This window comes from Sceloporus undulatus, chromosome 9 (genome assembly GCF_019175285.1).
Source record: "Sceloporus undulatus isolate JIND9_A2432 ecotype Alabama chromosome 9, SceUnd_v1.1, whole genome shotgun sequence".
Classification (NCBI taxonomy): Eukaryota; Metazoa; Chordata; class Lepidosauria; order Squamata; family Phrynosomatidae; genus Sceloporus; species Sceloporus undulatus.
In genome coordinates, this window is record NC_056530.1 from 26361510 (window position 1) to 26385945 (window position 24436).

At 47.5% G+C, this 24436-nt stretch overlaps 1 protein-coding gene across 4 annotated transcripts in view; it reads right to left on the minus strand.

Moving 5' to 3' along the window:
• The window catches only part of ARHGEF2 (Rho/Rac guanine nucleotide exchange factor 2), a 58386-nt gene that overhangs the window by 28678 nt on the left and 5272 nt on the right, over window positions 1-24436 (minus strand). The window contains exons 2-6 of one of the 4 annotated variants that reach the window (XM_042439439.1): window positions 23040-23368; window positions 19107-19278; window positions 18825-18933; window positions 18153-18192; window positions 16509-16647 (exon numbers count right to left, since the gene is read on the minus strand). In XM_042439439.1, the coding sequence (XP_042295373.1) occupies window positions 16509-16647; window positions 18153-18192; window positions 18825-18933; window positions 19107-19278; window positions 23040-23368 (789 nt within the window). Of the gene's footprint in view, window positions 1-5558; window positions 6153-7495; window positions 7519-16508; window positions 16648-18152; window positions 18193-18824; window positions 18934-19106; window positions 19279-23039; window positions 23369-24436 lie in introns of those variants that run through there. The other 3 variants (XM_042439438.1, XM_042439442.1, XM_042439441.1) reach the window with 3 other exon arrangements.

The window sequence follows — 24436 nt, forward strand, 5'->3', positions numbered from 1 at the left end:
CTCTCCTCCCAAAAGCCACAGTGCCTTTGTGGGCGCTCTCTAGTGGCAAGGGCCCAGAGGGCACCGGTCGTGGCAGCTGGCCTGGAAATGGCCGCATTCCAAAGGCCTGGGTCACTCATTCCCCAAATACTTGGCCAGGGAGGAGAGCGAGACTCAAAACAGGTCCTGGGAGGGCGGCTGCTCTATTCCTGGAGCTCAGAAGGGTCCTCCGGCAAAGAAGGGGGACCTTCTGCCATTCCAGACTCCCAGCATCTCAATATTAGTAGGACAGTCCATGCAGTTCCAGATGTGCGCACCTTTGCAGTAGTTGTGCCCAATCTTTGGCCTTCCAGGTGTTTTGGACTCCGGCTCCCAGAAGCCCCAGCAAGATGATGGGACCCAAGTCCAAATAGTAAATCCATTTCTTATTTCATATAAACCTTGCCAAGAAGACCCCATGATACGTTCGTCTTGGGGTCGCCGTAAGTCAGAAACGACTTGAAGGCACACAACAACATCACCCTGCATATGGACGACTCTGGCACTTAAAACGATGCCAAGCTGCCTTATTCCGACACTGCAGACCAGTGCTTCCCAAACTTTGGTCCTCCAAGTTGCTTTAGGACTTAAACCCAAAGAGGAAGCCCTACCCAGTTTGGCCAACGGTCAGGAAGCTGAAGTCCCAAACATCTGGAGGACCAAAGTTTGGGTAACACTGGCATAGATGCACCCTTGGCACACTCCTTTTCTTTGGCACTCTTGTTTCCAAATATCCAATGTTTTAAGCGACTGCAATGCCAGAAATTTGGGGGCGCTGGAGGAAGATGTCACAAAGTGGGCAGAAGTTTTATGGGGGTGGGATTCAGTTTCCCTAAACACCCCATAACTATACTTCTGCCCTTTCCTTCACTGGGCGAAGAGCATCCCTTGTGTGGGTCATTTGAGGTGCTGTTTTCAGTCCAAAGCGTGTGGCTTCACACCAGTGAAACCATTGCTTTCCGTGCGCCAATGCGTCGCGGGGGAACAGATGCCACCGAACAGCATTTCCTCCTTGACTCACATCCTCGGAAAGCATCTCCCATCACCCACGGATCCAGCCCCGCAAAATGAGATGCCAAGCCTCCGCCATCACGTTCCTCGAGGTAAAGGGGCAGAGGTGGGCGCATGACGCGCCTCTCCAAACGCAACCATTTTGAGGCCCCAAAGGATTTCCTCTCCCCCTCCTACTTGTCCCAAGAACATCTGCCACATTTGGCACCAGACGGGGTCAAGCATTGGCAACGCTGCCCATTAGGACTGCCAAGCAAACCTGGCGAAACACACCAGAGGCGTCCCTGATGGAAACCTCCCACATCTCTCCCCTGCCATGCTCAGTGCGCCAGCTGGGGTCTGGGGAGGTTCCCACCCGTCCTGGAAGCAAACAAAGCAGGACCGTTGTTGTTGTTTTGCAAGAGACACCAAGGACCTATTTCGCTAGGCGGTTGCAACACCAGGCGACCGGGTTGGATGGGCACCAGACCCGCCAAGGCCAGCTGCTTCAGTCGGCAGAAGTCCATCCAGCTTTCTGGGCTGGAAGACATCATCCCTAATGCTCAAAGCATGGAGGTCTGGGTCATGGTTTGCACCCACCCCAACATTGTAATGAGGAAAACTGGGAGGCAATTCAAAAGGCAAAGGTTATGAATGAGGAAGGAGAGCACAAGCCAGGAAAGGCTGCTGCAGTTTGCTTTTGCCTGAGCCAACTGGGAAGGGAAAGAGTCTACCTCTTTTTCTGCTCCCCTTGTTTGTTGTTGTTGCTGTGCACACTTTCGAGTCATTTCTGACTTATGGTGACCCTGACATGGAGTTTCCTTGGCAAATTTCTTCAAGAAGCGTTTGCCAATGCCAGCCTCTGAGGTTGAGAGAGTGGGACCTACCTATGGTCACTTAGTGAGTTTTGAGGCTGAGCTGAAAATCGAACCCTGGTCTCCGGAGTCATAGTCCGACGCTCAAACCACTGCGACACGCTGCCTCCCCAAATACCTGTAATGGGCTTTTTTTTAAAGTTTGGCAAACTTATTTGCCTTCAAATAATGGAATAATAATAATAATAATAATAATAATAATAATAATATACAATGGAACATCTATCCGATTCCCATCATGACTTGACCCTACAGAATAATGGGATTTGTAGTTTGGTGAAGCACCTGCACCCTTTGGCTGAGAAGGCTCAAGACTTTGTCAAACTACAATCCCAGGTTGCCATGGGATGGAGCTACAGCCCTAAAAGTGGTGCCAAACCGCATTATTTCTACAATGCAGATGCGCCCAAAACCCAATGACTCAAGCATTTTAAGTTGGTGACATGTTTAAATGCATTTGTTTGTCTTCCCGTCATCCTGAAATGAACTTAAAAGGAAAGAAAGGAAAAAGTGTGTTAAGAAGGGATGGCTATTTTTAGGCTCCGCACGGTTTGGGTTTTTGTTTAAAAATAACCGCAAATAAACACATGGGTTTATTGCAGATATATTGTTCCGTTGTGCAGAGCGGCCAAGGAAAAGATCCAGGAGGACAGCTAGGGAATAAATGGAAAGCCCTATAACAAAGTACAATAACGTCCAAAATCCACAAAACAGGGATGCCTTTATCGGCCTTCGAAAGCTTGCAAGATGCATATTGTGCTCGCAACACGTACATTGCAAATGTGAGACATGTATACTGGAGCAAGATGTGCATTTGGGTCGACCCCACAAAGGTACCCCTGTTTAGTGGATTTTGGGTGCTATGGCACTTTTTGGCTCTCTTGTGAGAGAACCGAAAGGGTTAAGCAAGGGAGGAAACCGCTCTAAACACAGAGGCTGTTCCCTTTTCTGGCTCTTTCATTTCACAAGGTTATCCCCAGGGCTTTGTGAAAAACATGAAAAACCCACAGAGAGTGTGCAGCTCTGTTCTAAGAAAGCAAAGGGTCTGTGTGTGTGTGTGTGTGGGGGGGTTTCCCTCCTTCCTTTCTCTCCCCTTCTCTCTCTGCCTTCTTTAAACCATTTTGCACAAGGGAGGAAAAGAAGAACCAGAAAAGTTCACAGGGGTTTATTCAATCTCAAATGTGAACTGCTGCTGCGCACTTCAGAAACTGCATCTAAAACCTTCCCAAATGGGATGCCCATTTTTATTTTATCTTAGTTTATCTTACTTTATTTTACACTGGGCCCTTGATATATCCAGGGTCCAGGACCATGCCCTCTGGATACCAAGATCTGTGGATGCTCAAACTCCAGTAAATGCAATCTATCTATCTATCTATCTATCTATCTATCTATCTATCTATCTACCTACCTATTGCATACCAAAATCCATGGATGCTCATGCTCCAGTAAATGAAATATATACATATACACACATACTGTATATACTGCATAGCAAAATTCATGCATGTTCAAGTCCCAGTAAATGTAATATATGTACACAGACACACGCACATATCACATACCAAAATCCATGGATGCTCAAGTCCCAGTAAATGCAATATATTGCAATATATATATTGCATATCAAAATCCATGGATGCTCAAGTTCCTGTAATTGCAATATATATATATATATATATATATTTCATATGATTCGACATATAGTAAAATGGTGTCCCTTACATAAAACATTGGTCCAAAACAAACTGCCGAAATAACCCAGTTTGAGGCCACTTTAACTGCTGTGGCTCAGTGCTAGGGAATCTTGGGAACTGTAGTTCATTGTGGCCCCAGAGCTCTCTGACGGAGAAGACTTAAATATCTCACAAGACTAGAGTTCCCAGAATCCCCTAGCATTGAGCCAGGGCGGTTAAAGCAGTCTCAAACTGGATTACTTCTGCAGTAGTGAGTTGTGGTTTTCAAGTCTCTCTTTGGTGCAAGTTGCACATGCACAGGCTTCCTCCCTATCCACAGATTCCTTATCTATGCTCACACTCGGAAGTGTGTTTCAGACCATTGTTTGCATTTTGGAATGCATACGTTTTTTAAAATATACTTTCAAGCCGCGGATGGTTGAAACCATAGATAAGGAATCCGTGGATAGAGAGGGAGGCCTGTGCATGCACCACTTGCACCAAAGAGAGACTTAAAAACGACAACTCTCTGCTCTTCCGAGTGTGAGCATGGATCACGAGGGCCGCGCATGAGGGCGCCACGTGCTCCGGGGCTCCCTTTTGTGAAGCTGTCTGATCTTGACCAGACAATAAACATCTCTTTCCGACCGGCCCTTTGGGTGAAAAAGCACTCCCATGCGTTGCAAAGGGATTGGCTCCGGGCGCACAAAGGAACCAGGGTTTTCAAAGAAAGCCAGGCAGATGAACCCAGCTCCATAGGGGTCCATAAGAGTAAACTGGGAAGACATGATCCAACAACCAGAGAGAGAGAGAGAGGTTTCAAAATCTATGTGCCTTCAGTAAGACAATTTCAAATCAATAGGACAGAGCAGAGTTCTGGGTTTTCGGTTTTTGGAGCTGTGCGCACAAAGGATGTTGTTTGGGGAATTGGGAGGCCAACATCTCCGAAATAAAGGGACATCTGGCAAGGCCAGATTTCCAAACTGAAGGGAGGATGGGTATTATTCTACCACTTTTTTATGCAAATGAAATTATAGGTTTCTTCTTCTCGCAGGCTCCCCGAAAAGGCGCGTGCGCAAGGATCGCACAAAAGCAGACGATTACGTTTGAAAAAGCTTGGCCGGCGTCCGAGGCGAGGAGGATTTTATCTGGAAGGAAACAAGGCTTCTTCGTTTTCACATGGAAAGCAGATCCATGGCTGGCGATGGAGGGTTGCGAAAATAAAATATCCCCCCGCTCTTGGGCTTTTTTGTTTTTCAGATTACGCCCAAATCGAATAAAGCGGAAGCCCAAATTGTTCAGATTGCGCTCAGACTAGATAAAAGAGGAAGCCCCCGACTTGCGTCTCTCTGCCATGTTCCTTTCGAAAGTGTGGATCTCAGAGGAACGGTTTTGTCTCATTCAAACAAGCAACACGTTTCCATGAGAAAATGGGGTTTTCCCCCTCGGAAAGATAACTTTTTAATCTCAAATGGAAAATACCTCTCCGCACCCACAAACAAAAATCCCCCGTCATTCAAGAAAGGCTACAGAGGACAAAGTTGGGGATGGCACAAATAAGACAACCAAAGATTCATTTCCGAGTCACTTTGGAGATCAGGGTTCAAATCCCCGCTCAGCCTTGGAACCCAATGAGAAAGCCACACTCTCAGCCTCAGAGGGAGCCAATGGCAAACCCTCTGAACCAATCTTGCCAAGAAAAACCCATGACCATAGGGTCTCCATAAGTCCAAAACAATTTGAAGGCACACAAGAACATCTCTATGGAAAGATCCATGTAGCAAACACAAACCTGTCGGGAAGCACATACCGGCAGATGCTTCACTCCCAAACAAAGCTTGGGCCTCAATAACCCAACTTAAAACCACCCCAAAACTTTTCCATGATGCCCAAAACTTCCCACATGGACCCCAACACCCATGCGCTTCCCTAAAAGAATCCTAAGCCTGGACAAAGCAAGACCCCCCAAAACCTCCAGATCCCAAAAAAAAGGACAAACCTTCAGCAAGTTCTCCTTCGTCCGGTCAGCCCTGGATCGGGTCAAGGATTCAATGCGTGACATAATCCAACCCACCACAGACTAGCTGGATCTCCTGCCAGCTAGATTGACCGGGGAAATTTTGAGCATGAAAAAAAGCAATGGCAAAGCAATGGCAAGAGGGGATGGAGTCCTTGCAAAGTTAGCTTGGCCGGAGGGAAATCTAGAGCATGGAAAAAGCAATGGCAAAGAAGGCAGGAGGGATGAGGATCTTCTCGCTGGGGCCCAAAGCAAAGAGAGGAGAGGCACAGAGAGTGTCACACACTCGCCTTGCTTTGCGCATAACATCCGACCCGCAGCTCAGGAAGTTCTCTGGCCCAGCTGCCAACTGTGCTTCGATTGTTCAGACTGGTTTGCTCCTCCTCTCCAAAACGGAGATGGAAAAGGAGGAGGAAGGAGAGGAGGAGGAGGAGGGGAAGGACCTAGCGATCCCTTGGTTTGACATCACCTTCGTTGTGGGAAGCAAGAGAGAGAGATGTGAGACCAGTCCTGTTCTCTAAGAGCAGATCAGCATGCGCCAGGAAGGAGACTTTTGCAGAGAAAGCGTGTGACACACACCACACAAAGCCTGTCTGCCCCACTTTCCAAGGCCGGGTGATGGGAGGGTGTTTCCAATCCCTGCCCTTCAATCCCTTCCCGCTGCGCATCATGCGCTCATTTTCAGAGCCACAGACAAGGCCCAAGGGGTGCAGACCGCACTGCAGGGCTTTCTGGCTCCTTGGAACGAGCAACGCAATGGTGGCGTAAAAATGGGGGAAAGGCTGATCCTTGCTTCCACCGATCTTGACCGGGGCATGGCTACATGGGGCAAATGCACCATCTTTTAGTCCAAGTCTCAAGTTGAGTCTCAGGTCTCTACCTTCAAGTCTCAAGTCAGGTCTCAAGCCCTTGCAAGATACTATCAAGTCAAGTCTTAAGTCTCAAGTCTTTGCAGGGTACTTTCAACTCATGTTTTAAGTCTTTGCAAGGTACTTTCAGGTCAGGTCTGAAGTCTGGAGTCAAGTCTTAGGTCATGTCTCAAGTCCTTGCAAGATACATTTAAGTCAAGCCTTAAGGCTCCACTCTTTGCAAGATATTTTCTTGCAAGATACTTTCAAGTCAAGCCTTAAGTTTGAAGTCTTAACTCTGGATGCTTTCAAGACTGCCTTGATGCATTTTTCATTTTAATGTGTTTTTAAACATGTTTGTCTCTTAACTGGTTTTCATTTGCTCGTCGCCTCCAGAGCCCTTGGGAGGCTGCGCAAGGCGATACAGAAACCCTTTCAATAAATAAACATGAAATACATTTGCTTTGTGGACACCGTCGAAGGAGAAAGGACTCCAACTTAGCTTTGCAACATCCCACTGTGTTCTCCCTTGGCTCCTTGCAGGGTTAATGATAACCCCAAAGCCAAGCATTGTGGCTAAGGGAAGCTCAACCTGGGTCCTGCAAAGGTATACCTCAGAAACCAAAGCAATGAGTTGGGAAGGAAGACTGGACCCTGACCCAAGGAATTTAGTACTGAATTGCAGAGGAGTCTGGAAGAGAAGAGGGCAGATGGAAGGCATTAAAACCAATTAATCAATGCAATGGATTAAAACTAAGAGAGGTAACAAGCCCAGAGATTTCATACGGATGAGCAAAACAACAAGCGGACAGAATGCACTTTGCATTTTGTTGCTTAGATCTACAAAGCCACCTCTTGAGAAAAGCACCTTTTGCCTCTTTCGGCTGAAACCAGGCTCCAGACCCAGGACATGCCAAGACACACCAGAGTACCTCTGAGCATAGGCAGAGTGCTCCTTTCCCCTTCCGCACAGTCCTTCCTCAACATCTCAGTCTGGAGTCCAGATTTGCAAGTGGGCTGAAAACCCTTTCCTCCCCACCTTCTTTTTGGTTTTAGGCATTAAAAACTCACCCTGCGCTTCCTTCCCAAATCTCTTTTGTTTGCCCTATCCAACCCAGGAGTAGGGAGGTTGCAACTTACTCCAGATCACACCAGTTGCAAAGCCAAGACTCCTTTGGCTGAAAAGTTTTTTGTTTAGTCCCCAAACTGGCCAAGATCTTGGGCGAAAAGAGACTTGGGTTGCCTCTCCGTTGAAGAAGGAGCTCAGCCTTCCCTTGGGATGGAAGTGTTCCAGCAATTTGGGAACAATTTGGGGACAAAATGTCTCCGTGCCTCCAGTCCGAGGCCTATCTGGTCTCCTTGACTTTTCAGGTTACTCATTGACTTGGGTCAGCCGGATTGCAACAGTTGCAGCAAACGCACACAAACAACACAAACACACACACACAGATTCCAACAAGAAACGGTGGCGGTGATACGCGGATTTATTTGCTGCATATACTCATATATAAGTCGGCCTCGTGTATAAGTCGAGGGCAGGTTTGGGGGCCCAAAATTGTGTGTTTTGATCTGACCTGTGGATAGTCTCCTTGTTGTTGTGGGTCTGCAAGCTGTCTCCAACTTATGGTGACCCTAAAGTAAACCAGGGTTCGAGTCCCTGCTTCAGATGCTGTCATGATGCAACGCTCAGAAAGGAAAGTGAAGCCGCCAAGTGTATTATATACACATCCACATGTATTCCTGGCCAGACACCAACTCCAGAACCGTTGCGATGCTTTCTTTTTAAAAAGCTGCCGCGTTGTGTGTCACTTTTTCCAAATCAACTTGGCAAGGAAAAGGAGACTCTCTCGGGGATCGCAAAATCCCAACTCTCGCTCCTTGGGGAATCTGGCATTGGCCTTTTATTCCAAATAAGCAAGAAAAGGCATGGTTTCATCATCCGGAATATTACAAGCGGGAGATGTGGATTACAGCCTTATGGAGAGCAGAGCTATATTTATCTGGAGGAACATTGCAGCGGAGAACGCCCGCCGCCGCTCTGTTCACTTCCAAGAGGCCAAAGAAGCCATCTTTTATTAACAGTATGAATCAAATCTCCCCAAAATAAGACCCCATTTATAGGTTGTTGTTGTAGTGTGCCTTCAAGCCACTTCCAACTTATGGTGACCCTAAGGCATTCGCCTATCATGGGGTTTCTCCAGAAAGGGTTTGCCACTGCCATCCTTTGAAGCTGAGAGAATGTGCCTTGTGCAAGGCCACCCAGTGCGTTTACACAGCTCAGCCAGGGTTCGAACCCTGGTCTCCCAGGCTCCTATCCAACACTCTAAAGCTCTAGGTTTGCCTTAGAGCCACCATAAGTCACAAACGACTCCAAGGCACACAATTCTTTCGAGTTTATCACACCGAGGCTAATATTGGCATTAAAGTGCATTGAAAGCAACCCGCAAAGGAAGCGCCAATGATCACCACATGAAGTTGCGCACATAAAGTGATACTGAAAATGCATGGTCACTGAAAGTAAAAAGATGCGCATTAATGCTTCTTTGTGACCACTTTAACAGCGGGTTTTGCGTGACATCGTGTGAAATCGTTACATTCGTACTCAGGGATCAACTCCCGTTTGTGCGATAAACTCCTTTGTGTACACAGCAAGAACGCATTAGGAATCCGCAGCCAGTTGTGAACTATTGCATCACGTCTCCCGACGCTAGAAGTCTCCAAACCTGAATGTTTCAAAGATTTAAAGTGGGCCTGAGAGTTAGGAGAGTCTGGGATCCAGTTACTCCTGATCCAATCCACCAGAAAGGAGGCAATCTGGGTATCCCATCCTTCCTTCGGTGAGAACAGATCTCCCCGTTTGCATGCTGGCTCTTGCAACCAAACCCGGCCAGCTGTTGTAGCCGCTACGGTTGCAGCAACGGCTGGAATTACAAGCCGGCTGGAAAAAATTGGGGAATGGAGAGAAGGAAAGCAGGAGGGGGGATTTAATCCACTTGATCTCTCATAACAGGTGCTCCGTGGCCGCAGCTTTAGTAATGGGAAAGGACATTTTATTTCATTTTTCCTGCTAGGCTGCCCTAACTCTTTCCTCGCCCGTCATCCCATCCTGAGAGGCAACTTGCTGGAGTAACTATCGCCTTGTTGGTCCAAATAGTTTAGCAGGAGGACCAGGGCCAGGTTAAGCCTGATTCCAAGAGCTTTACCACTGGAACAATAATATCTAGGGTTTGGTTCAGGAGCTGTAAGAGGAGCGCGGAGGAAGACCGAGCGCACGCAAAGGGTCCGCAGCTCTCGAACCCGTGTCCAGAGCCAGAGCTGGTCCTTTGAACATGGAAAGGCATGTTAAAGAGGATGAGAAGGGCCTTTGCTAAGAATCACAGAATCTTAGAGTTGGAAGGGATTCCCAAGGGCCATCCAATCCAACCTTAATTCTGCCATGCAGGAATACATAGAATAAGAGAGTTGGAAGGGACCCCCAAGGGCCACCCAATGTAACCCTACTTCTGCCATGCAGGAATATATAGAATAAAAGAGATGGAAGGGATCCACAAAGGTCATCCAAACCAACCCTCCTTCTGCCATGTGCAAAGCACTCCCCACAGATGACCATCCAGCCTCTGTACATCTCTTAATGTCAAGACGTTCTTCCCAGTGTTTAGGTGGAATCTCTTTTCTTACAGCTTGCATCCATTGCTCTGTGTCCTACTCCTTTTAGGATTGGATCCCCCCCCCTCAATTGAGATGGCCATGAGACCCCCATTGGGACAAGTCTTTAATACTGTTTCCCTCCTGGCCCCTTGAAAAGAGATGAAAAGCCCCCAAACCCCTTGGTGGGTCCAGGGATGAAGGAGGAATGGAGCACCGTAGCAAGGTGATTTGAATGCGCATTGTGCATCCCATGGAGTTCTTTGCAATGGGCCTTAAATGCACCAAGCCTGGCTGGCCAAGCTGCTTCCGGATAAAGCTTTTGGTCCCAAAGAGGCCAAACAAAGTCACTCAGGAAGAGACCACTTTGCTTAATGAGAGAAGGAGGAGGAGGAGGAGGAGGAGGAGGAGATAGCTACCCAGAAACTCAGCATGGCTGCAAAATCTGTTTTGTTGGGTGCCTTCGAGTCATTTCCGACTTACGGAGACCCTAAGGCAAACCTATCCTGGGGTTTCCTTAGCAAGATTTGTTCGGAGGAGGTTTGTGATTGCCTTTCCTGAGGCTGAGAGAGTGTGATTCCTTTCCCACAATGACATCCATTGGGTTTTATGGCTGGCTCCATCCTTAATATGACTTCCCAAGTTATAGCCTAATAATAGAGGGATAAAATGTTCTTTCTGCTTCTTCCTAATAGCACTACTGCTATTATTATTATTATTATTATTATTATTATTATTATTGAGCCAACATGGTGAAGTGGTTTGAGTGCTGGACTAGGACTCTAGAGATCTGGGTTCAAATCCCCGCTCGGCCATGGAAACCCATTGGGTGACCGTCTGCAAGTCACATACTCTCAGCCCTAGAAAAACCAGACAATAGGTTCACTTGGGGTCTGGAAAGGACTTGAAGGTGCGCAACAAATCCATGAAAGCACACGCTCAAATAAATGGCTCAGCCTTCAAGGCGTCAGGAGAGGCTTTTTCGGAGCCAACCCCAGCTCCTTTTTCTTTTTGTGCCAATGCAGACTCTACAAGCCTTCGGGGGGGTGGGGGGGGGCAGGCCATGGCAAACCTCCTCTGAACAAGCCCTGCCAAGAACACCCCAGGATAGGTTTGCCTTAGGGTCACCATAAGTCGGGAGCAACTGGAAGGCGCACTGCAGCAGACTCTTTGCTTTGAAAATGACTATTTATAACCCGAACCAAGAGCCCCTTCTTTGCAAGAGGAAACTCACCCGCCCCACGCTTCCCTTGCAAACCATCCGGGAGTTTTCTGCAAAGCCAGAGACTTCCTCCCTCTCCTTGCAACCGAGAGCAAAGCAAAATCCTTATCAGACTCTGGGGTCTCTTCCTGAGAAAGGGGGCAAACCCATCGGAATGATAAACCCCATCGCCAGGGGCTTTCTGCTTTGCAGGATGGGAGCCAAAAAGGGCTGGGTCTTGTCAGCCGATCTGCTTTCTTCCTTGCAAAGTCTAGGATGGTGGGCCAACATAACTTTAGGGTTAGATCCTCCATGGGCATTTTTCAGGGGTGCCAGGGGTACAAACCATACCTGGCGACAGCGCATAATAGTAGATTGCAACTCCTGGAGACCAAGCATCCTGGGATGGGCCAGGTCCACCTGCCCAGACAGCTTGAGATGCTATTGGCATGCCATGGCACACTTTTGGAAGTTTTTGCACCCGCCGAATGGCACCTGGACCCCTCTGGGATTTGTGAAGAAGGCGGCTTTGTCGATGTTGTGGTCCTTCAAGTCGTTTCTGACTTGCGATGACCCAAAGGCAAACCTGTCATGGGCAACATTTCTCCAGAGGAGGTTTGCCATGGCCATCTTCTGAGGCTGAGAAAGTGTGACTTGGGCAAGTTCGCCCAGTGGGTTTTCACAGCCGAGCAGGAATTGAATCCTGGTCTCCCGAGTTGTGGTCCGACATTCAAACTATGATGCCAGGCTGGTTCCCAAAGAAGACGGGTAGACCAGAACAACTGTACAAACACACATACACACACAGCTGCACTAATATATGCACTGATGCCTGTGGTTCACCCTAACAAACAGTTTCTGCGCACATTTGTTGTTGTCCAAAGAACTGCATCACACAATCCAGAAGCAAGCCTTCTCCAGTTTGCAAATCAACTCAACAACCGCACATCAAAGCAGTTCGAATCGAAATGCAAAAGCTGAATGAAATCGTCCCGCTTTGCTAATTCCAGGTCTTGCAAGGGTCAAAAAAGAGGGGAAGGACCCACACCACAAACCCACAACCTCACAATCCCCAAATCCTGAGGCCTGCCTCCCAACGGCACTGAACTCATGCAATGCCTTACAAACTGGGGGCAGGGAGGTCCAGACGATTAATGCGGCTGTTTCACAGACATGAGTCACTATCCATTTGTGGCATTTCCCTTCCCATCTGCGCATGGTTGCCTGTTGTGTGTGAGAGAGTGTGTGTGTGTGTGTGTGTGCGTTTTCCTCCCTACTTCTTAACTACAAGAGGAGGAAACGGGTGTTGTGTTGCAACCGACAACGGCCTGCCCAGCTTCTGCAGAAAACCTTTAAAGAGAAACGCCAGCAACAGAGGAAACCCGATAGGTTCAAATACATAGGGATTCCCCACACATGCACCCCTTGAAGTGACATCACAATCCCATATTTGATGCGCAGGAGGGGATACGAACTCGTTCCCCACCCTCAAAGTTTCTCCCCATCCATCCATCAACCCCAACAGCTAGAGACGACTCATGTGTCCTGTTTTAAGAGTGTGATCCAATGCGCCGGGAAGTGACGGGGCCATGAGTAAACCCAATATATATATTTGGGCAGAACTGAGTCAGGATTGATCCAGAAAAGCCTGTTGTCATCTCCAGGAGTTTGCCATGTTTGGCAGAGAGGAAGGAAAAGGACAAAGCTGAAGCTCAACTTGAACCCAGTACCCGGCTTTTCCCGGACATTAAAGACTCTCAAAAAGTTACAGAAGCTGACATCGGTGTGGATAAACTAAGAATTTGGAGTGGGAGGAAAAGATCACGGATCGAGTCCTAAGGGGAGTAAAAAAGCCGCAGTGATGCTTCCTGTCACCATTTTGAGAAGGACTGCAGAGGAAAATGGATGCATTTGGGCTCCTCTCCAAGATATTTCATTGTATGATGCTCTGTCCCATTTGGAGAAGGACCAAAGAGGAAAATTGATGCATTTGGGTCCCTTTCCAAAATATCTCCCAATAAGACACTTCCTGTTGCCATTTTGAGAAGGACTGCAATGGAAAACAGATGCATTTCGGTCCCTCTCCAAGATATCTTATTATATGACACTTCCTATCACCATTTTGAGAGGGGACCACAATGGGAAATGGATGCGTTTGGGTCCCTGTCCAATATATCTCAATACATGACACTTCCTGTTGCCATTTTGAGAAGGACTGCAGTGCAAAACAAATGCATTTGGATCCCTCTCCAAAATACCTCATTATGTACATATATTCAAACACAGGTACTGTATTCCAAAATCCAAACATACATACATACATATATCCAAAATCTAAAACACTTCTGGTGCCAAGCATTTTGGATAAGAGCGATTCAAGGTTTATTTATTGCTCAGACCGCAGAGAACAATACAGTTCCAGGATGCGTTCGGAAAACCCCAGGACCTGCCTTGTGTCCAAACCTGGCTGCGCATTTCCACCATGCGCTTCTCTCTGTGTCGTGATTCCAGAAACAACAAACATTTGAAACCAGTTAGCAGACTGGCGCTGTCGAAAGAGAATTGCATCCAGCCGGCGGAGAAAAGAGGCCGGGACGAGCATTGCCGATGGCGCATTTCAGATCAGACGCGCCGGAAAAATCATAATAACAAACAAGTGTATCCAAACAGCAGCTGAGATGAGGATGCATTACTGAAAGGCTGTACTTAATCCGGCCTTCGGAAAGCAAAAACAGGGAACGGTGGCAGCTGGTGGTTTCCGTCTCAAGCGGCGCAGGGGCTAAATCTGCTCTAGATTCTAGTACAAACTTTTAAAAGGAGTTCCATACCATGCTGAGCCATATCCCCCAAGCAGGTCCTGTTCAAAATGTAGGCCATTTGAGAACAAAAATGGGAGGCATGCTCCAATAAAAGCTCAAAACACTCATAGAAATGTCAACGCATGCTCCTTAGTCCTGCTCAAAATGGAGGACATTTTGGAATTCCTCCTGGACAGAAGGTGGAAACGGAGGACATTGACACTGAAATGCATTTGCATTTATATATTGAGCTTTTATTGGGTTGTTTTTCTTGTTGCGGTGCCATCTCTTCCATTTCCATCTTCCGTTCCTGGAGGAAATTCCCAAGGTCCTCCATTTTGAGAAGGACTAAGAAGCATGCATTGACATTTCTATGAGTGTTTTGAGTTTTTGGGGGAGCATCTCTATTTTGCAGTGCTTTGTCCTCCATTATAAGGTTAGGATCTCAGGTCATTCTCCTCGCAAGTGTTTGCAACATCTCTCCAAATCATCTTGGATTTAATCATCACAGGATCGGGTTTCTCCCCCTTTTCTGTTTTAGCCCTCGAAAGGCCAGGAGCCACCTGTGCAAACACAGAACTTTTGAACTCGGCACCAGTTTATTATTCAGCCGGCCAGAAAAGACTGGGGGGAAAAGGGATCGCCTGATGCAATCCTCCCGCAAGGCACGCCGCCACGTCGACCCAAATCTGCCAGATGGATGGGCTCTGTCTTCCAACTCAAATCAGCTGGAGAACTGCTTTAAAACAAATCCACTCCCAATGACAACATTTCCCAACAGGCCCAGGTTTCCTAGAAAGGAAGCAAGTGCGAAATCTCCAACGCATTCTTCCCAGAGAGGAAAGTGGGCCCAAATGTCGTCCGCTCATAGCCATGTCCCGTTTTGGGACATGGGATTTTATCGCACGGGAGGCAAGCGGCCGCATCCCGTGAATGAGCGGCCATTAAATCTGTGAGTATCCTGATTGTTTTCGCATGACGGCGCCACTATCCCAGTATTAACCCGTGAATAAAGCGGCAAAGTCACACCACTTTTCCAAACCGAAGTGGCTCTGGGCGAAAGGAAAAGGTCCCGCAGGCGTTGCTGGTAATCTCTGGGTAAACAAAACCTCATTCAGGAAAAAAGAAAAGGCCTCCGCTTCCTCTGACCTCACTGTCTCAGCAGCTGTGGGTTCGAGATAGCGGCGCATTTGAGGAACCAAGAGAGAGACACAAAGCCAAGGGCAGCACAAGGCTCAAGACCTCAAAGAGGAGAAAGGCATCTCTCTGGGTTTGGAGATGGGTGCCTTAGAAGAAAGCAATGGCAAACACTGGAAACATTACCAATAAACCTCTAGGATAGAGTCATCATAAGCATGAGACCTGGAGTGATGAGGTGATTTGGGTGCTGGACCCAGATTTGGGGAGATCAGGGCTCAAATCTTTGCCTACGCCAAGTTTGCAAAGAAGCCCCATCTTTGATATTTCAGCTCACTTGGGTCCAAGTACACACCAAGATCAATACCAACTCAGAGCGCAACTACACAATGCACCTGGACACTACCTTAAGGGCTGTCAACTGATGGGATTTGTAGTCTCGCAAGGCCCTTTGCCTTCTCAGTTGCAATAAATGTAATCATTGTCCTATGTGTTGCAATATAAATCTTGCGTAGAGATGCAGCTACATATGTGCATTTCATATAATGATTGTGTTTTTAACTATGTCGTAACCCGCCTTGAGCCGTCGTCGTCGTCATCATCATCATCATCATCATCATCTTGAAGAAATCCTGCCTAGCAAACCCCAGGCTAGGGTCACTTTGCAGATTATAAAGCTGTCTGGGAGCTGGACTTTCCTTGTTCACAATACGAGGAAACAGCACCATCTCCTGAATATTTGCACCACTTTCTTTCCACTAGACAATGGTTTTTTTTAACAAGAGTTCAGCCAATTCAGGGCCAAGGAGAAAGGAAAGCCTCATTTGACCCGTGGGCAAATGGGTCCTGGAGGGTTTTTAAAAGAAAATGTATTCTCCTGGCAAAACTCTTCCCCAGGGGCAACATTTTATTTGCACCCTCGAATGTTAACTCTGAGATGTAATGGAACGGTATCTAGCCACCTCTTCTCTTCCTTTCCTTACTGAAAGACTGGTAGTGCATGAGTGAAATACCGCTTTTCATCGAATCACAGACTCTTAGGAGCTGGAAGGGATTCCCGAGGGCCATCCAATCCAACCCCTTGCCATGCAGGAACGCAAAACTACAGCATCGCTGAAAGATGCTGCCATACAGGAACACAGAACTACAGCATCCCATCCAATCTGCGCTTAAAGACCTCTAAGGGCTTGCTATAGTTTGACAAAGGCCTTTGAATCCCCAGCAAATATAAATCAGATATAGCAACACATGCCAACCCATGTTTGCACCCAAATGCCCCCGCTACACAAGGTTTGGGTCCTACCTTGGACTTGCCGGTCATCTTTTTCAAGAAGCTGAGGGTGCGTCCCAAGGGGGTCCCCCCGTCCCTCTGGGGGTCCGCAGGGTCCTCGGCTTCCTCGGCCGTGATGGTGTCCAGACAGCCGTAGCTCCCAGGGTTGAAGCTGCAACAAGCATCGGAGGAGGAAGGAGAGGAGAGTGAGAATGGAGGAAGAGAAGGGTGGAGAGGGGGAAAGGAAGGAAGAAAGAAAGAGAAGCACCCAAGCACACAGAGACACAGGGACCAGAGCGACACAATCCTCCTTTTTGTTGTCATTGTCTCTAGGCCGGGAAACAAGGGCCCCGTGACCTCAGTGCCCAGCTGCGGAGATGCGGCATAGAAGCATCTCTGTTTAAGTCCTGCGAGCAGTTAAGAGAGGGAGCCGGCAGCATGGAGCAATGCATCTACATGGTAGGAATGATGCAGTTTGATGCCACTTTCAGAGCTATGGAATCCTGGGATCGGTAGTTTTGCAAGACCTTTCGCCTTCCACGGCCAAAGTGGCACCTTCAGGTTATAGGTATAATAAGGTGTACATGGTCTTGTCTACACTATTAAAATACTCCTAATTCAATTTGAATAAACGCGACCCGGCCGCATGTGATTTGGAGGAATTTGGGCTTTTTTCATGCCGAGGGCGAAAAGCGGCACAAAAGGGGTTTGCACATTTTTACCTCTCTCTCTCTCCTGCTGAAAAGGGATTTGTGGTTTTTAACAGAGTATCCGCAAGGATGCATATTATCGAATATTGTGGCCAACCATCCGCTTTGCATGGATTTGGGTGGCTGCGCATTTAGCAAACAGATGCAAATTTGCCCAGGAAAGTGAAGACAACTAAGCATCAATGCGGACGCACAAAAATCCACAGCCATCCACATTATACATTTATGCATAGATTAGCCTGATGAAATGTAAATGGATTCCATGTTTAGACGAATGTATCTCACTATGTATAAGCAAATATTCCAAAATCCAAGGAAGGTGGATCCGAAATCCAACGCACTTCTGGTGCCAAGGATTTTGGATAATAAGGGAGGCGCAATTGGTATCTTTAACAACAAGCGAGGAGTTCGAAAAGAGCAGCTACGATGGGAAGACCAAGAAACCAAGACAGGATGGCCTCCGAAAGAAGGCAGACCACGAAAGAGCAAAAATTCCTCCATCGTCGCATCCACCAGCCGGCTCCGTAATGAAGACGGAAATCCGAACTGGCAGGGCAGCCATGGGGAAGAACGGTGGCTTTGCAGAATAAGTGGAAAGAGAAAAAGAGACTAATCCAGATTCAGGAGGAGGAGAGAGACAGAGTTGTGTGCATGGGAAACATTGGGTCTTTGGGGCAACCCCTGACCTCCCTTAGTCTGGTTTGCTTTCCTATGACTCTTCTGGGTCACCAGGCCTTGGAAAGAAGTGCACCGCTATGGAAAACACATGCGCACAAACGCTGACATCTTCCATATCCAAAATTTGTACAAATCCAGAGGCAAGCAATTGCCCATCTCTGCTCTATTGCAAGTTGGTTCTCCTGTTTCAAATCCCACTTTCTTGGGCTTTCCCCACCTCAATCCATAGGGATTGTTATTATTATTATTATTATTATTACACCCTAAAAATGCAAAAATCAGGACTTACCCGTTGGCCAGGCTGACACCATCAGCATAAAGGGAAATTGCTGGAAAGAGAAGAAAACACTTGTTTGTATTTATATTTTCCATGCATCTGATTCTTCTGCCTTCTAAAGTTCTTTGCCACAGACACGTGTTATTCCCGGCTGCATCCGCACTGCAGAAATGATTCAGTTTTATACCACTTTCACTGCCATGGCTCCATGCTACGGAGTCCTAGGATTTGTAGTTCATGGCAAACTTCAGAGCTCTCTGAAAGGGAAGGCTAAATGTCTCCCAAAACTGCAAATCCGATGGAGCCGTGGCAGTCAAAGTGGTGTCAAACTGGACCAGGGTTTCCCAAGCGCTGGCCTTCCAGGTGTTTTGGACTTCAGCTCCCAGAATGCCAGACCGCCGACCAAGATGGCTAAGGATTCTGGGAGCTGAAGTCCAAAACATCTGGAAAAATCAGAGCTTGGGTATCAACTGGATTATTTCTGCAGATTGTAGGCTGGAAGAAAGAGAAAGAGGGGAGCTGAATGTTTGAATAGACATATAAATTAAGGAATTTTGTAATGGAAATAAAGACAAAAGAAACTTAATCCTATAGCAAGAGCACTGCAAATCCTATCCATCTGAATGCTGAGCATGGGAAGCACAGTAAGGAAGATCATCCCAAAACTTGCCCAAATCTACTCACCATCTGTGTCTGGATAGCTGTCAATGCCGCTCATGGAAACAGATTTGGGCAGAGAGCTGCCGGCCGAGTTTGGGGACGGCCGATACATTTGCATCCTCTTTGCATGTTCCTGAAGACGAGACCAAAGCATTAATGCCAGAGTGCTCCAGTGTGGCAAAAAGCCCCAAATCCCAGGATTACAAAGGATGGAGCCATGGCAGTTAAAGCCGCGCCAAAAGGCATTATTTCTGCAGTGCAGCCCAAAGTCAGATCCAACAAAAAGAATCCGACATATATACATACCTGGGACAATTCCTGATCCTCATCCTCCTCGTCCTGAGAGAGCAAGGACTCCAATTCATCATTGCTCCGGATGATGGGGGTCCGGCGAGGGTCCCTTCTGCCTTGGGGATGCCTGTCCAGTTGTTCCATGGAGGAGTCCACCTCATCCGGGGCCAGGCCTTTCAAACTCAGGCTGGAATGGAAGCCAACCAACAGGTCAGGCATGGCAAACCCTCCTCTCTGATACATTGTTTTGTGTGTCCCCTGAAACCTGGACTGTGCAACCATCCACCCCCATTTATACAATATTATCCTCCTGCAACCCGCCGGCTCAAGCTTACTCATTGCAAAGGAGAAAACAAAAAGACGCACAACCGTTTTAAAAAAGCACTCCACACCCGGCTGATAAACTTGCAACACATCTGTGCCAACTAAGCAAACGCCACTTCGGCTACCCTTTTGACCCACTGGACATTTGCCACCTTGAGAAATGCAGTCAGCCTTCCTTTCGTGGATTTGATTCATATGTTCCCTCTAGGAATCTCTGAGGTCCTTCAACGCAACTCTGCTAGAATTTGACCATAGAGTTGCACTGGGGCCCTGTGCAAATTTGGAGAGCCCAGAAAAATAACGGCGCAAGAGTGAGGAGGAAGCCAAGTAAATCCATGATGGTCCCTGGATATTCTTGGCAACTGGCCGCAACCAGTTAATAAACGCTTGCAAATTTTAGCCAGACTCTGGTCCTAGAAGCTAAGCAAGGCATCAGCACAAATGCGGAGTCCAGCAAAACGGAAGACCTCGCACCCTTGTCTTGCCTAGGAAAAGTGGAGACTGGGAGCCAGGCAGTCCTAGAATCTGCTTCGCATTTCTGCTTGCAACCACAACGCAAACTTAGCTCCACATCGCCATTTCATGAGAACGCAGGCCATCCTCCCCACAAGAAGAGGAAGCTCATTCTCTCCGAAATCATTGGACCAAAGAGGTCCAACAAAATGGGGTTTGTTCCTTTTTGCCTCACATTGCAATCCACCAGCAAAATGGACAGAGATGGGACTTGCAGGTAAAACTACTCACCGGACCCGGTTAAAGACAACCTCCATCACGAAAGGACACCAGATCTACCCAGGTTTTTCTGTCTGGTTCCTAAAGGCACACTTCCCTCACAGAGAGACCCAAATACCATTTGGAGAAGTGAGTAAAGCATTTTGGCTTTTGGCATTTCCAAGTGTGACGAGAAGAAGGGGAAACCCCAAGGATTGGTTTCAATATAATACAGGTTGAGTCTCCCTTATCCAAAATGAAGTCTTCTGGGTTGTTTCCCTAGATTTTGGAATATTTGCATCTCCGTCGCGAGATATCTTGGCAACGGGTGCCAAGTCGAAAGACAAAACTCATATACCTTTCATATAGACCTTATACATATAGCCTGATGGTCATTTTATAGACCATATTTTAAACAATTTGGTGCATGAAACAATAGCTTGCGGACGCTGAACCGTCAGAAAGCAAAGGTGCCACTGTCTCAGCCATACTGAACCTGTACCTCACTGTTCTTTTTGCTGTACAGTGTTATCACATGAGCATTGGACTATGAGATCAGGATTATCCTGCTCAACAACCATGAACTGATACCAAGATATCCAGCTATATTGAGAGATCCCTTTGCCAACAGCAGATGGCACTCGAAGACTCAGTTGGCAGGAAAACTCTCGACTGTTTACACTTTGCTTGGATTTTTTAAGGCTCTGCCTAATAGTTTCAACAGGGAAAGCAGAGTCGGGATGCTGTAGTGGTTTGGATGTTAGACTAGGAGTCTGGGGACCAGGGTTCGAATCCTGGCTCGGCCACGGAAACCAACTTTGGGCAAGTCAATGGCAAATCGCTTTTGAATAAATTGTGCCAAGAAAACCCTGTGACAGCTTTGCGCAGAGGTAGTTTTGGACAGTTCTTTCTCCTGAAATAGAGCCTCCAGCACCTGGGATTCTTTAGCGGTCTCCCATGCAGGGACTAACCAAGCCTAACCCTGCTTAGCCTCCAGGATCAATTTATACAGTGTTCAATTTCACAGGAGATCGGGAGCTAATCCCGTGAACATCTCGAAAAACCACATTAATGATTTCCGCACGCCGTCCCGCAAAACCCGCCATTTAAAGCAATCACAAAGAAGCATCAACACGCATGTTTTCACTTCTGGATTTCAGTGACAACACATTTCTGACATCGATTTATTCACGCAATTGCATGTGATAACCATTTGCACAATGGCTTGCCATTTCCACTTTATTTGCGGGATGCTTTCAATGTGCTTTAATCTTTCTTTAATGTCAAAACCAGACCCAGTGTGATAAACTCCATAGGGACCTCTTAGCCAAGGAATCCTTGGAAGTGCTTTTGCCCCTCCAGCACCTTTGCCGGTCTCCCCTCTAAGTCCTAACCAGGGCTGATCCTGCTTAGCTTCCAAGATCAGCCAAGATCAGCCAAGATAGGGTATTTCGGTCCTCCGGAAACCCTAACATGGACACATCGTGTTTACATTGAGCAAGAATACAAGAATAGAATACATTCAGCCTGACTTGCACCCACCCAAAATGTGTCTGAATCACATTTTCCTGAGTGAGGTCAGTCCTTGGCTTGGAATGACCATCTAGCATGGTTTTGGACCCAAGGGTCAAGCCCCAGCACCGCCCCGGCCATAAAGGTCCTCTCTCCAAACTTGTCAAGGGCTCCATATCGCTTTCTTGACCACTCACGAAGAAACACACAGCATTTCAGCCCCTGTTTTATTTAGCCCCCCCCCCCCACGGCTGGCTACAATAAATTGGCAACCTAGGAGCCGGCGGTCGTCCAGCCAACGCCAATAAATCATGGGAGGGATGTTTTCCAGGGCAGGGTTGCTGAAAGAGAGAGATAAAGCAGAGACAAAAGCACCGGGGGATGACGGGAAAAGGAGGAGAGGGGCAGCGAAAGTCTGCAAAAAGCAACCCTTTCTCCTCTGCCAACCTCACCCTGGGCAGAAATCCATGAATCTGTTGGTAGTGATACTCTAGAAAAGGCCAAACATTGCACAGAGATACTCTAAGGTGGTGAGTTTTCTCGGCCACAGCATGCGTCCAAGGGATGGTCCTTGGTGATTTGTTACTAAGCACAGTGCATTAGCTTTGTTTGCATCCATTACTCCATTGTGTCCTATTCTCTGGAGCAGCAGAAAACAAGCTCGCCCCATCCTCAGTATGGCATCCCTTCAAATATTTAAACAGGGCTGTCATCGTGCCACCTCTTAACCTTCTCTTCTCCAGGCTAAACATCCCCAGCTCCATATGTCTCTCCTCACGGGGCTTTATGATTTCCAGACCTTCCACCATTTTGGTCATCCTCCTCTGGACACAGTTCCAGCTTCTCAACATCCTTCTTGAACTGCAGTGAACGGAACTGGACACAATATTATTCCAGGTCAGGTCTGACCAAAGCAGAATGGAATGGCTATTATTTCCCTCGATCTAGACATTACACTCCTATTGATGCAGCCTAGAATCGCATTGGCTTTTGCAGCTGCTGCATCACACTGCTGTCTCATGTCTTAGCTTGCAACCTACTAAGACCCCTAGATCCTTTCCCCACATAATGCTTTCAAGGATAATAGCCCATCCTAAACTTGTGCATTTCATTTGTCATTCATTTCCCACAGTAGCTGACTTGTTGACATCTACTCCATTGACCGATGTATTATTGCTGTCGTTGTTGTTTGCCTTCAAGTCATTTCCAACTTATGGTGACCATCAGGAAACCCTATCGATGGGTTTGCTTGGGAAGATTTGTTCATATGTCCTGCCTCCCCTGAGGCTGAGAGAGTGTGACTTGTGTGGGTTTCATGGTCGAGCCGGGAATCGAATCCTGGTCTCCAGACCCATAAATCAACACTCAAACCCCTATGCCACCCATACTACTATTATTTACCTTCGCTGGTCAAAATCCGGATCGTCGTCTAGGACTTTCCCCGGTTCCCAGCTGTGCCTCCGGAAGGAATCGTAGATGTGCGCTGAACTTCGGAGGGTGCCTGACCGGCGCATGTGAACCTCCGGGAATCGAGGGCCATCCTCCACGTCCTCCATTTCGGGGGCTTCCCAGTCTCCTCCGGGGGCCGAGCATGGCTCCACGGCGGAGAGGCTGCGTTGTTTCTGGACCCGTGGCGAAGATGGAGGGGTGCGCTCAACGGAGATCCCCAAAAGCTCAGAGGCAGCGCTGTTCATGCCAGGGGGAGCTTTGGGGTCCGAAAGGAAGACCGGCTGCAGGGAAAGAGCAGAGAAACCATCTTAAAAAGCTAATACTAGAAACTAGGAGTGGTGCCGGCCTTCATTTGCAAGTTGTTTTACCCAAGGAAGTGGTCTACCATCCTATAGCAAAGAAACCAAAGGCAAATATTAAAACTCTTTTGCAAAGTGTCCTTGTGGTTTGCGCCGTTGCTTCCGGCACTTGAGCCGGCAATGAGAAGGGAGCAGGGTTGCAAAGAGAGAGAGAAATGAAAAGAGGAGGGGGGGTCTTACTTTAAGGGCTGCCTCTCTGACTTTTCCCATTAAGTTACTTATTAAACTTTGGATGGGTTTCATCCAAAGCAGGGTCCATCTCCCGCCGCAAGACGCCCGGTTGTCTGCGCCAAAGGGCCACAAAGCAAAGAGACCCCCTTACTGTTTGGAGAGCATTAAAGCATGGCCATTGAGATGGCACCTGGAGATAGATCGACAAATGCAATGGAGAAAAGAGGGAGAAGTCCACATTCAGGTCAAGGCAACCTCCAAGAGCTGGCACAAGTTGCTTTGACCAAAGTAAAATGGTGTCCCTAGTATGAAATGGCAAAAATCAAAGTTTGTGTATATATATATATGTATATATATATATATATATATATATGCACGCGCACACACACACACACACATGCATACAGTACATATTCCAAATATATAGGGAACAGTCAGCCTTCCATATCCATGGATTCAACCAGCCACAGCTTGAAAATATTCCATATATATATATATATATATATATGAGAGAGATATTTTCAAGCAGTGGCTGGTTGAATCCATGGATATGGAGAGCTGACTGTATCCTTCTGGTTCAGCTGCCAAAGAGACACCTGAACCTTTGGTGTTTCAGGATGAAGCCTTTGCCTTCCACCAAAGAGTCATCTCTGCTCACCTGTTCCACTTCCTCCCAGCAGCTCCCACAGCGTCCCAGTAAATGCCCCCAGTATGCTTCCAGCCTTCCCAGGGATGGCTGAAGATAGCAAAGGAAACGCGGTGACTTCAGCTCCTTTCCTGTTTTGACTGTCCTGCCCTCCCCAAAAAAGCCCTGCCTCC